The sequence below is a fragment of the Ceratotherium simum genome, chromosome 23 (assembly GCF_057802395.1).
Source record: "Ceratotherium simum simum isolate JZ-2026a chromosome 23, ASM5780239v1, whole genome shotgun sequence".
NCBI lineage: Eukaryota > Metazoa > Chordata > Mammalia > Perissodactyla > Rhinocerotidae > Ceratotherium > Ceratotherium simum.
Window position 1 is genome coordinate 24,186,444 of NC_141922.1, and position 14,072 is coordinate 24,200,515.

The 14,072-nt window shown below is 36.0% G+C and overlaps 1 protein-coding gene across 1 annotated transcript in view; it reads left to right on the plus strand.

Moving 5' to 3' along the window:
• Positions 1-14,072, plus strand: part of EIF3H (eukaryotic translation initiation factor 3 subunit H) — a 95,778-nt gene that overhangs the window by 76,218 nt on the left and 5,488 nt on the right. The window contains exons 3-5 of the mRNA XM_004431125.3: positions 4,941-5,108; positions 6,637-6,736; positions 7,997-8,146. Of these exons, the coding sequence (XP_004431182.1) occupies positions 4,941-5,108; positions 6,637-6,736; positions 7,997-8,146 (418 nt within the window). The remainder of the gene's footprint in view (positions 1-4,940; positions 5,109-6,636; positions 6,737-7,996; positions 8,147-14,072) is intronic.

A 14,072-nucleotide genomic window follows, 5' to 3' on the forward strand; every position in this document is an offset into this window, starting at 1 on the left:
ACCTGGGAGATTAGAATCAGGAATGACCGTTCCTTATTTCCTGTGTAAAATTTACTGGCATGTCACCATTTCATGATTTTTTTCCTTGTCTCTTCCACAGGCCAGAGGGATAAATAGGTGTCAGCTGGTGTGGCGGCTCAGATCAGTTGATTAATGGTGGCTGCCGGGAGCACAGTTTGAGACAGTTTAGTGGGCCAGTCTGCTGTGCATTTCTTATCCCTGGTTAGGTTTACCAGGATGCTTTTGCAGGGTTTGGTTTTGTACTTTTTGAAAACTTGGGTTAGAGGAGGAGGAAAAGCTATGTGGGTAAAGGGAGACAAGGGTCATACGTCTGCGTCACCATGAGAAGGAGGACAGGGACCTGGAAGTCTGCAGAGATAAAGCAATTCACTTGGCTGTTTCTGAGTTGTCTCTTGTTTCTTGGTTTGTATATAATAGAAAAAAAATCACTTCTTCTTCTTTTTTTTTAAATTTTGTTGAATCAAAGTGACCTCTTTGCACTGTGCATTTATTGGAGCCCCATGTGACTATTCCTGGCTAGGACTGGGCCTCAGTGTACCCCAACTCCACTTTGGAGCTTTAGCACCCCCATCCTCACCTTTTCTTTTTTTTTTTTTTCTTTTTTTTTATTTTTATTTTTTTTTAATTTTTTGTTTATTGCAGTAACATTGGTTTATAACATTGTAAAAATTTCAGGTGTACATCATTGTACTTCTATTTCTGCATAGATTACATCATGTTCACCACCAAAATACTAATTACAACCCATCACCACACACATGTACCGAATTATCCCTTTCACCCTCCTCCCTCCCCCCTTCCCCTCTGGTAACCACCAATCCAATCTCTGTCCCTATGTGTTTGTTTATTGTTCTTATTATCTACTACTTAATGAAGGAAATCATACGGTATTTGACCTTCTCCCTCTGACTTATTTCACTTTGCATTATACCCTCAATGTCCATCCATGTTGTCACAAATGGCTGGATTTCATCGTTTCTTATGGCTGAGTAGTATTCCATTGTGTATATATACCACATCTTCTTTATCCATTCATGCCTTGATGGGCACTTAGGTTGCTTCCAAGTCTTGGCTATTGTGAATAACGCTGCAATGAACACAGGGGTGCATGTACCTTTACAAATTGGTGTTTTCAATTTCTTTGGATAAATACCAACAGTGGAATAGCTGGATCATATGGTAGTTCTATCGTTGATTTTTTGAGGAATCTCCATACTGTTTTCCATAGTGGCTGCCCCAGTTTGCACTCCCACCAGCAGTGTATGAGAGTTCCCTTCTCTCCACATCCTCTCCAACACATGTTGTTTCCTGTCTTGTTAATTATAGCCATTCTGACGGGCGTGAGGTGATATCTCATTGTAGTTTTGATTTGCATTTCCCTGATAGTTAGTGATTTTGAATATCTTTTCATGTGTCTGTTGGCCATCTGTATATCTTCTTTGGAGAAATGTCTGTTCAGGTCTTTTGCCCATTTTTTAATTGGGTTGGTAGTTTTTTTGTTGTTGAGATGCATCAGTTCTTTATATATTTTGGAGATTAAGCCCTTATCAGAAGTATGGTTTGCAAATATCTTCTCCCAATTGTTAGGTTGTCTTTTCATTTTGTTGATGGTTTCCTTTGCTGTGCAGAAGCTTTTTAGTTTGATGTAGTCCCATTTGTTTATTTTTTCTGTTGTTTCTCTTGCCTGGTCAGACGTGGTGTTTGAAAAGATGTTGCTAAGACCGATGTCGAACAGCATACTGCCTATGTTTTCTTCTAGAAGTTTCACAGTTTCAGGTTTTACATTCAAGTCTTTAATCCATTTGGAGTTAATTTTTGTGTATGGTGTAAGGTAAGGGTCTACTTTCATTTTTTTGCATATGGCTATCCAGTTTTCCCAACACCATTTGTTGAAGAGACTTTCTTTTCTCCATTGTATGTTCTTGGCTCCTTTGTCAAAGATTAGCTGTCCATAGATGTGTGGGTTTATTTCTGGGCTTTCAATTCTATTCCATTGATCTGTGTGTCTGTTTTTGTGCCAGTACCATGCTGTTTTGGTTACTATAGCTTTGTAGTATATTTTGAAATCAGGGAGTGTGATACCTCCAGCTTTGTTCTTTTTTCTCAGGATTCCTTTAGCTATTTAGCCCCATGTGACTACTCCTGGCTAGGACTGGGCCTCAGTGTACCCTAACTCCACTTTGGAGCTTTAGCACCCCCATCCTCACCTTTTCAAGGATCACTTGCAGTCCTTTTAGATCTCTTTCTCTGTGTGATGCCTCTAAGAAGACATTCATTTTTGGTTTTTAAAGTTGTGTTTTTTAATTTTTAAAGTTGGGGTGGTAAGTCCACACCAAGAAAGGGAATGTCTGGAAATTTCACATAGTATAGGCCCAGCACATATTTTTTTTGTGTAATAGTGAAATTCTAGTGCATTGTAGATTTTCAAAAGCCATTTTTTCAGCTTACCTGTCATTGTGATTAATCCAGAAATTTTTGTATTCATCTATAAATTTAGATCATATGAAACCTCTTATGATCTTAAAAGTAAATTTTTATTAAAGCCTTGCAAAATCTTCTGTGTCATGATTTTCTAAGCTCTAGAAGAGGAAAATGGAAGTGCTCCCCCTCCTAACCCCTAATAATAAAGAAGCTCATCTCTCCACTTCTCAATCCCCAGAAAAAAATACTTGGAGCAGTGGTAACTCCACAGGGCAACAGGCCTCATATCCCTTAGCCTCTTCCCTAGCTGAGAGAAATGCTTCATTTTCATTCTTATCCCTATCCAAGGGGCTGTAAGGTAGGTAAGACTCTGGATGAAGAAAGAATTTGGAGGTTTGCTACTGATCATAGAGTTTTTTACCTTATGCATCATGAAAATGCTCTTATAAAATCTGTTGTATTCAGGTTATTTGAGGGGAGACTTCGTAAGATTGCAGAATACTTTTCAGAGAAATATGTTTTTATTTGAAGTATTAATGTAGGCTGGAGGCCCTACTTTAGTTTATAGAAAAATCATTACTTACATTTAGCATATCCAGTGAGCAATTTGGAGTCATAGTATTTTGATGGGAATGAGCTCTCAGATCGTTTTGGAGATGGGAACACTAAGCATCAGACAAGGATGATTAACTGGACAGCAAAATCCCCCACAAGAGAAATCTCAGAGTGGGCATGAGAACCTAGATCTCTAGATCCCAAGTCTTTTCTTCTTTTCTACTATTGCAAGTTGGTAGAATCGCACCTCTGCTTATATTATAGCTAAGTTGTACATTAACAGATGTTTTGGAAGTACTGATTTTTAAAAAATCATCCTGTAAAATCACGTTTGTACTGTCAATTGCTTGGTAGTCTCTCCCCATCTCCTCTTCCCTATCCCTTTAAAATAAATAGTAAATTTAATCTGGCTCCTGCTTTACTTGTGATATTGGAACTTTTCATTTGTAAGTAAAATTTGATTAATTTTCATTAGCCAAATCAGTGATTTTAGTTTAATTTAGAAGAGTTATGGAATTTTAAAGCAGAAAGAGACCATAGCAATGGTTCTATCCCAAATTTATGTGGTTGATATGAATGTTAAACTATCTGGGAAGGGGGGTCTCTTATGTGCTAGAGAGACAAAAATTTGAGATAAAAGACAATTGATAAAAGTTTATCATTTTAAATTTATACTGTTTATTCTTGAGGGCCATCATATTGTTTATAAAAACTCAAAAAAACACATAATTCTTTAGTAGTTGATGAGTTCGCTGCCATCTTTTATCATGAGAAATATAACTTTGCTTGGAATAAGCAGATTTATAATTTCTTTGCCTAGTAACAAGTGTTGAAAATAAGACCATGTTCACCTGAGGCAGGTTCTTTTTATACTTTATGATCCTGAATCTTGTTTGCTTTGTGAAATCATAGCGTTGTAAAAAGGAAATGACGGACGTATAACTTAACTTTTGCTAAAACCTGATTAAGAGTTTTAAAAATGAAATGATTAGATTCCGAGTTAAGCAAATATATTTACTCAACATAGTTTTCCATTCATTATAATGGAAATAGCTTGGATATTATGTTGACTATAAAATTTTCTCCTGTATTATGTATTTGCTACTCATTATTGGGCTATATTGCTTTTTTTGATGTTATATTTATTATGTTATCAGTTTGTACCTATTTTGCTAGTAATACTGCTTTAAGTTAATATACTTCATAGTCATTAATTTGTCAAAATTAAAAGTCATCCAGCCTTTTCATTCTATACATGGTGATTAAAATATAACTATTCTACTGAAAAAATAATATCTATTACTTAACACAAAGGAACACACAGACAAGAAAAAAGATTTCTTTTTTAAATTTAGCATATGCAGCAGGGGGCACCAGATGAAGGCAAAAATGAATTCTTACATTTTAAATCAGCTGCAGCTTGTACCCTGTTCATATTTAAATAATCTGGTAGTTAATTGTTTTCCCATTAGTTTTCTTGATGGTTTTAACTTCTCAGTTCTAAAAGCTGTGTTAAAGAAGACATTGATAACTATTCTCACTCATTAATTCAAATGAAACTTCTTAGAACCAATCAATTTAGTAATTGTACACGTTTTTTTCTTAAACATTTACTATTTTTAGAGTTTTAAAAAGGGGAGTGGAAACTACATTTAATAAGTAATTCCTTGTTTAGAACAACGCATTATTATTGTGTTTTTAATACCTTTTGTACAAAATTTCTTTTCATTAATGAAAAAAGGAAAGCCCCAATGATTTGTAGTGATTTGAAAGCTTAATTTTATTTTCTTTATATGTGAACTGAATGAATTTTAAATCTGGAAACCTGTTCCCTTTAGCTAATAAATAGTTGTGTAGAAATTTGTTTCCAGAAAGGCTTGTTTTTAATATTGGTGACATCATTAAATAGTTTTTCTTTTATGCCCCTCCTTCCCATCATCTAGTCCAATATCAGATGGAAATGATGCGGAGCCTTCGCCATGTAAACATTGATCATCTCCACGTGGGCTGGTACCAGTCCACATACTATGGCTCATTCGTCACCCGGGCGCTCCTGGATTCTCAGTTTAGTTACCAGCATGCCATTGAAGAATCTGTCGTTCTCATTTACGGTTAGTAGGAGTTTCCTTTATTATTCTTTTCTTCCCTTAATATTATTACTACTATTTTTGCTTTCTGTCTTTTTGCCTCTAAGAGCAGCCTGGCAGGCCTTCTCAAGTAAATACCAACCCTGTTTCTGCAGCAGCCTCAGCAGCAGCTAAGTCTAGACAGGGTTTCCTTCTTTCTGTTTATTTTTCTTGCTATCAGAGCCCTGATGTGTACATTTTGGAATGCTGGAGTAGCTGCTTCATTTTTATTCCTCCATCTCCCCTCCCTCATTTGAAGGGGCTGGTGGAACTAGACCAGATGTCTAACAAACCCCGATTGCTAAAGTGTCTGGCTCTGTACGTGACTGACCAATCATAACACAGCGTGCCAAGTTTTTTTTATACCTCTGACAGCAGCGTACAAAACCTGGACTGTTTCTTAGCACAAAGATTTTTTTCTTTTCGGCCTATTTAATGGTGTTTCCTCAAGCTCTCCAGACCAGATGTTCTGTGCTGTATCAGAACTGTAGGCAATTTAACAGCTTTATAGCCTTCCCCCTCCCCAAACACTCACAGTTTGCCATATCTGGCAGACTTGCATATAGTTTCCAGCTGAGAAGTAAATGTAACGTCCTGAGTATCTGTCAGAAAAAATACTAATGAATACGATCAATCTTATGAGCTGCCCCAAAATTGTTTCAGTATGTTAACAATTGGATTACAGTAAAGAACAAGTTGTTAAAGTGTACTTATATTGGCTGGAAACATTGCATCATCAGACCTTGATGAATTTTCCACTTGTTTCAATCTATTTTGGTTTTCATTTTATCACCTATTGCTAAAAGTTTCACTGTGTTAAGTTTCAGACAACATGAATGTTAACACAGGTTTTAGGCGAATATTGGCATGCTGGAGCCGTTATCATGCAGCAAGTGCTAAGCTCCCTTACTCATGGAGTGTTTAGGCAGTTAGTTTTGACAAAATTAGTTTCTTTAAAACTGAAAAGACACTTTTGTGATAGCACTTTGACTTTAGTGGTTTTGTTTTTAGAATCTATTTTAACTAAGAAATTTGAACAGTGATTATTAGGACAGATAAATTTTGTTTGCAGGGCTATTCATTTAAATTAGTTGACTGAAGACCACAAGTGCGTGCAGTGGTCTTTCATATTTAATATACATCAGTATTTTCCTTTTAAGTATACAAGATGTATATAGGATGTATAGAACATATGATGTATTTAATTTTCATTAGGATTACTGGTTCTAGCTGAGGAATAGATTAGAAAATAACTGTATTTTGAATCTTCTGTTTTTACTTTAGGAAGGAAGTTACTCTGCCTATTTTAAGTAGGATGATAGCTTCCTACATTTTCACTTACTGTTTGCTGTTCTGGTTTGAATCTGCTTCAAATTGTGTTCTGATTATTTATTTTGATCTTCATTTTGTAAAGGTTGTATGATAAGTAACAGAATGTACCTAGAACCGATGTCTTTTGAGCACTGGTAATGACAAAATTCTTAGTAATTTTTTTCTCTTTTCCTCATTTGAGATCCCATAAAAACTGCCCAAGGATCTCTATCACTGAAGGCATACAGACTGACTCCTAAACTGATGGAAGTTTGTAAAGAGAAGGATTTTTCTCCCGAAGCGTAAGTGTTTGGGGGCCTGTGAGGCATATAATAAAGGGTTGGGTATCTTTCTTTTAAGATTTTAGTTTGCCACATTTATTGAATCCTCAGTGGTGGTGTGGTAATGCTTTTGCCATGTGGACGGTAGAAGTTTTCTGCATGGCCGAGTGCCACTTGATTTCTCCCTTTCCACGTTTAAACGGTTCTTTACGGAATGTCTCATCTGTTGTTCGCACCAAGGGTGAACTCAGTTAGAGTGGGACTTAATTAGCTACTGGATTTGAAGAAATAAATGATGAAATAAAGGGAGATGGAACAAGTGATCAGCGGCTGTCAGATTGTAAGTTCCGTGTCAGAACGGTTGAGAGCTGTCTTGTTTTCTGAGCTCCTGTTTCATGGGTGAGGGATGGGAAAGATACAATAAACATTTTAAGTACTCAGTAAGGAATGTGGCTTATTGGAAATTTTATGAATGATAAGTATGCATAGAAGTAATTGATAAAGCTGTTTTGTGATCCTGTACAATGGCCTTGGCATATTTAAATGCCGTTTCCAATGACATTGGAAAAATATTTAAAAGTTAAAAAAAATATATTCAGTATTATTTCATTTTCTATTAATTGTAGGAATTTTTATTTCTTATTAAATTAAAGTTAGTGGTTTTGACTTCATGTAGGACAGTTTGTTGCTAGTTTCCCATCTGGCTCCGAAAGAAATTAAGGTGCAAAGAATTTTAAAAGAAAGGCTAACTCATAAACAATTCCTGGATATGGTAGTTATAACTAAACTGTGAGAAGTTGCATTCTTGCTGTGTTCTGAACCACTGTATGTAGACTATCCTGTGAGTGTTCTGTTAGGTGTTAATCTCTTTAGTTCAGTAGGCTTTTAAAATGAACTTCCCAAGAACTAGAGTATTTCTCTTTTCTAGCTATATTTTATATGTTTTAGATATAGATTATATAGTATAACTTCCTATGACATTTACATTTTAGTATCAATGAAATTTTGAAGATACCTGATTCAAAGAAAGAATAGTTTCTTTTACCAAGAATCTTATTTTCTGGGCTTATAGCTCAAACTCGTGTCATTTTCAAAGTCATTCAAATCACTTGACGTATGCTTGACTCGGCAAAACTCTAGTTTCTCTCCCTTTTTTAAAGAGTGCTAGCAAAACAAAGCAAGATTCTGGGGAAGGCCTGGAATTAAGGAAAATGTATGAAATAGTCAATTTAACACTTACTTCTGACCACCAAACTAAATTATTTTTAACATGCTTCGCAGATTGAAAAAGGGAAATATCACTTTTGAGCACATGTTTGAAGAAGTGCCGATTGTAATTAAAAACTCACATCTGATCAACGTCCTAATGTGGGAGCTTGAGAAGAAGTCAGCTGTAGCAGATAAACATGAATTGCTCAGTCTTGCTAGCAGGTAAGTGGCCTTGCCTAATGAAAAGTCCCTGTTTATCACTTTCTGCAGGAGATTCTTTTACTTAGAGTTTAACCTATGAAACAAGAAAAAAATTACTTAAGCACATTTGAGGTTACTAAGACATATGTAACAACATGTAGCATTTGTCCTGCCCCGCTAAGATCCCAGGAAAAACGCCAAACTGGTAAAGTAAAACAGTGTTTGAATACTAATAGCTCCTGTTATAAGAACCCTCTACTGTCTTTGCTGTATCATTGTTGCTTTGGTACAGTAAATGCCCATCGGGGAGGGTTTTTTTATTTGGCTCAGGTTTATTTATTGTACACTGTCCTTAGAGGCTTTTGGTTTTATGTCTGGGTATTTAACAATGCTTGAGAGAAGAACAAATATGCTTCTGTGTTTTACCAGTGGCACTTGCCCTTGTTCAGATGCAGACTCTATTAGTAGTAAACTTCCAGTTTGAATTTTCAATTAAAATTAGAATTTTCTGAACCTGACACTGGCTTTTGCTATCTTAGATAGTAATAGTGACGTGATTTCCTCCATTGTAACTGCTTTAGTTATCTAGTTGCTAAGATATTATTTATTATATTGGTAAAATGCTGACTAAGGTGTTCCAAAACAGATAGATTGTTTCCTTTATGGAATTAATGTTTCTTTTCTCCTCATTTATTGCTCTTAACAGAAGTGTGAACAGAGTCATGTATATAGCTTCTCTTAAATGCCCATTAAGCTTGATGTTAGTGATTGTTTTGTGGTGGGAGAGGGCTAACAGCAGACCTGTAAAATGAAATTAAATGGACAGAGTCGGTAATCAATCAATATGCATTTGTTGAATGGCTGAAAGAAACAAGGTGCTTTTTCTTAAGCAACCAATTTGGAATAGAAGCTCAATTATTATTAAATTTGTAGTTATCCAGGATAGAAGCTTGTATAAAAGAACATACAGACTTTGTACTTCTTTGGTATAAGACAAGTGGGATAAAACCAGAAGGACCAGAGAGCCCAGTGTTCTTCTCCATGCCCTGAGATGGGTAGGATTGTGGTTCAAATGCCACCTTCCATTGCATGAAGCCATCACAGAGGCCACCAGAAAGTCTTCACAGGGGAAGGAGATGGAAATTGGATGGTAAATGGAGTGCTAAATAATACAGCCAGGTTGCAAGGCTAATTTGGCACTAAACAGTGTACTGTTTGACTAGAAACATATATTCATAATGGTCTTTTAATTTGTCTCTTTTACAAGGTCGTATTTTTCTTTATTGCTTTTACAAACACACTTGGCACACCTGTATTTAAAGCATTGAGCTAAGAACCTTTTTCAGCATGCAAGGTTAAAATTTGATATATTAAGTATGTAGTTATATAATAATTTTAAATTTACTACGTGAAAGTTTTTGCTTATATAATTTATGTCTTCACCTTTCCCCAGGCTTCCTTTATTGAGCATACAAAACAAATATAGCCCTTCTGTGCTTTCGCATTACCAATGAGCTGGTCTGGAATGTCTGTTTGTCCAAAGCAGGATTTCTAATAGCCAAGAAAATGTTCCCAGTTCTCCATAGCAACTAAGATCTAGACAAATATTTTATTATAGTTTTTATCTTCTGTATTTTATGTGAAGTAGGAAGAGAGGCCGTTTGCTTTCCATGTGAAGTTATTTAAAGGGTAAATTGGTGTTTTTGTTGAGAGGAAAAAATGAAGGAACCTTGAAGCAGTGCTTATACTAATGGACTATTACATTGACTCAAATTGATAATACTATTTTAAAAGACTGAAATATAACCTTTGTACGTCTCAAATTTTAATTTCTAACATGAGTAGCATGATGCTGGTAATCAGGCCAGTTGCCATAAAAATTTTTCTCAAAAACCACATCAGAAACCATTCTTAAGCAGCTCTTTAAAACATTTTGCTTGGTCTTGCTTTTCACAACCCATATGCTGGTACCAGTTCTTTGATTTACCAGATAAATTTGTTCTATGCCATGAATAAGATATATTACATTCCCTTTCATTTAAAAAAAATTCTAATTTTTAATTTTAATTTTATTAGATGGTAGTTCTAGTAATGGTTATTTCATAACAGCCTTTGTTAATTTTTAAAAATGTGTTACACAAGCCTTCAGCTTTTCACATATGAAAAAACATTTCTGTTTTTATTTCCTCTTTAAAAAAAAAGTAAACTAAGGGTGGGCATCATACATTAAGGATAATAAGGGACAAATTGATACTGTAGCCAGAGCAGACTTATCACTGCATGTCTTAGTTCACATCTGTTTAAGTTATCTGTTTTCAGTTCTTTGTTTCCTTGGCAATAAAAGAAAGGGCTATATTATTGAAAATCCTAACAATAACTCCCTGTTTCAGTATTCCAGTTGAGCTGGTACTGGAAAGATCCCTATAAAATTGCCCTTGGTAATGGACCTGATTTCCTATGAATGTTATCTGTGAAACAGTTATGTATTATTGTCAATTCCTTTTGCCCTTCAGGGCCTGTACTGTGCAGATTTTTGAGTATTTCCTGTTGGACGTATTTCTGAAGAGCATTATAATAGTATAAATGTTATGAAATGTTTAGAGTGCGTATATCTATGCTTGTGTTCTGTCACTATAATTACATATATTTATAACACATACTATTAGTACTTTACATTTAAGACATTATTGTGGGGGAGAGGGAGAGTCTATTCTAGTAGTATCTTTCTCATTGCTAAAGTCAGTGTAGCCAATCTCCAAGATTTAAGGTCTGGGAACAAATAATAGATCTTTCTCTGCATGTGGCAATACCTCACCTTTATGGTTTTCTCCACTGTCGCTAACGACCCCACCCCCACCCCCAATTGCCGAGTCAGAGGATTGCTGGTGATCTTTCCTTCCTTTGCACTTAAGGACATAAATGACTTATTTAACAGCTAATCATGTAGTTAATTATGGCATTTCCTATATTTAATGTAGCTCTTTGGGCCTCAATTCTTCCGTTGGTGGAAGTGAAAGAATCCGTGTCTCCCCTTTAGGGCAGTCCCATCCCTGCCGCTCCTGCCTTCTCAGGATCCGACTCTGTTTCCGATGCTCTCCTTGCTAAGATATCTTCAGATCCTCTTTTTACTGGTCCTTTTCTGTTACGTTTATTCATACGTTTTTCCCATTTTAAAAAAAGTTTGAAAATGTTCAACTTTTCAGAAAAATTGAAAGAATACTAACACAACGAACATCCATAAACCTTTTACTTGGATTCACCAGTTGTGTATCTTGCCACATTTGCACACACTCGCTTTCTATGTACATAAACCTGTCCTTTTTTTCCTGAACCATTTGGAAGTAAATTGCAGATGTGACTCGTTATCTCCTAAATACTTGAGCTTTCATCTCCTAAGAATAAGGACATTTAAACGTCTCTCCCTCATCTTAAAAAAAAACAACAAAGTTACAAAAAGAGCACCTTTTGACCTCATGCCGTTATTATCCATCTCCTTTCACCTTTTGCTTCATTTTCTTCTTTTTTTAGTCAGACTTCTTCATATGTGTCACTGTCTGTATGTCTTCATTTCCCACTTGTCCTCAACACTTAGCAGTGTTCCATCTATTCTCTGTTGTTAGAGCTCTCACTAAAGTCACAGAAGACTTCTTTATCACTATATTACTGGATATTGTAGACTCTTAAACATTTAATATGTTGATAACCCCTTCTTCCTGAGATAGTTTCTTTCCTTGGAGTCTATGAAACTATATCTCTTCTGGGTTACTTCTCATTCTCCACAGTGAGCCCTCGTCTACTCATCCCTAAGTGTCACACTTCCTCAGGGTCTGTCTTCCCCCATGTACATTTCTGGATGATTTCATCTTACTTCCCTGTCTTTTGCGACCTTAGGCCAGGGCCTCATTATTTCTACTCCTGATTACTTCTGTAGTCTCGTAACTTCCTGCTTTTAACTTTTTCCTCTTTCATTGTAGTAATCTTGCTAAATGCAAATTGTATGATATTACTCCTTTGCTTAAAATTTTTGACTGCTTCCCCGTTGTCCTTAGAATAGAATCCAAACTTATGATCATAGCTTCCAAGAGTCTTTGTGCAGTGACTGTTGTCTGCCTCTGCTCTTTTTTCCCAGTCTTGCCCCTCTCCCATACTCCTGGTGTACTGAATTACTTGCATTTCTTCAAATGCATCAGGCTTTTCATGCGAGAGTCTCTGAACATGCTGCCTGTGCCTAGTATAATGCAGTGTCTCTTCTCACCTTCCTTGTCTTCAACTCCTCTTCAGAATCTCAAAATTCAGCTGTCAGATGTTCTGGAAAGTCGGATCCTACCAAACTATCTTTTATGCTTCTGTTGTAGGACTGTTATAGCAGTTACCACCACTGTGTTATATTTATCTGTTTGCATTCCTCGCTTCTCACTAGAAAGTGTTAAGTGCAACAATATCTTCCATATTTAATCCTGAGTATCTAACAGAGTGACTGGCAAAGTAACTATACTCAATAATGTGTTTGAAAGAATGCATGTGAGACTACACACTATTGTTAACTTTTAATCCTGAGGTTATTTGGAAAGGAATGTGACTATATCTGGATGTTTGATTAGCTACTGGAAAAAAATCATTTTAACTCTTTACCTTGCGCCACCGGCCCAAACACTTAATGGTGGGTGAATTAACTATTAAGAAATTAGAAGACAACAGAAGTGAATGCTTAATCTAGTTTCCAAAGAAGAAGAAATATTTTATGGTTTGTGATTCACAAAATTACAATGGAATAAGATAAATATGAAATAAAATTTAATTTGAAAAAAACACTTGATTCCTAGGTAGGTTAAGTCATTAGGCCAAGTCACTGAGTCAAGGTTTTGTAGACAGTGCCAGACCTGGGATTAAAAAATAAATTTATTTACACACACACACACACACACACAGAAACACCAGTTCTATGCGCTTTCCACTATTTGAGAAAAAGCCAAAACTTGCTAGCTTTCTTCAGGAATCCATATGGAATCCATATAGAATCCATATTTTAATGAGATTTACTTTCATTCATTCCCAATATTCCCAATCTGTTTTTTCCTCAGCCTTCCTTTTCTCTGTAAATGCTTTAACCAACCAGTCAGCTACTCAAGCCAGGAAATGGAGTCACCCTTGATTCCTCCCTCAGTTCTGCCCACTTTTCTCTATGCTCCCTGCCACCAACCTAGTCCAAGCCACCACTCTTTCTCTCTGGAATACCACAGTAGATCCTGTGTGTGTGTGTAGTTTTTAAAGTAGAGATAAAATTCATATGACATAAAAGTCACTATTTTAAAGAGTACAATTCAGTGGTTTTTAATATGTTCACAATGTTGTGCAACCACTACCACTAATTCCAGAGCATTTCATTACCCCAAACAGAAATCCCATTCATATTAAGCAGTCACTCCTCCTTCCCCCATCCCTTGGCAGCCACTAATTACTTTCTGTCTCTATGGATTTGCCTCTTCTGGACATTTCATATAAATGGAACCATACAGCTAAGTGGTCTTTCATATCTGGCTTCTTTGACTTAGTATCATGTTTTTAAATTTCATTCATGTATCAGTACTTCATTCTTTTTATGACTCAGTGGTATTCTATTGTATGGACATACCACAATTTATTTATCCATTCACCCTTTGATAGACGTTTATGTTTTTTCCATTTTTTGGCTGTTATAAATAATGCAAATATTAACATATGTGTACAGGTTTTTATGTGAGCATATATTTTCACTTCTCTTGAGTATATACCTAGGAGTGGACTTGCTGGGTCATGTTTAACTTTTTGAGGAATCACCAAACTGTTTTCCATAGCAGCTGCACCATTTTACATTGCCACCACAGGGTATGAGTGAGCCAGTTTCTTCACGTTCTCGCCAACGCTCCACAGTAGACTCTTAACCGTTCTCCTGCTTTCTGTTCTCCAG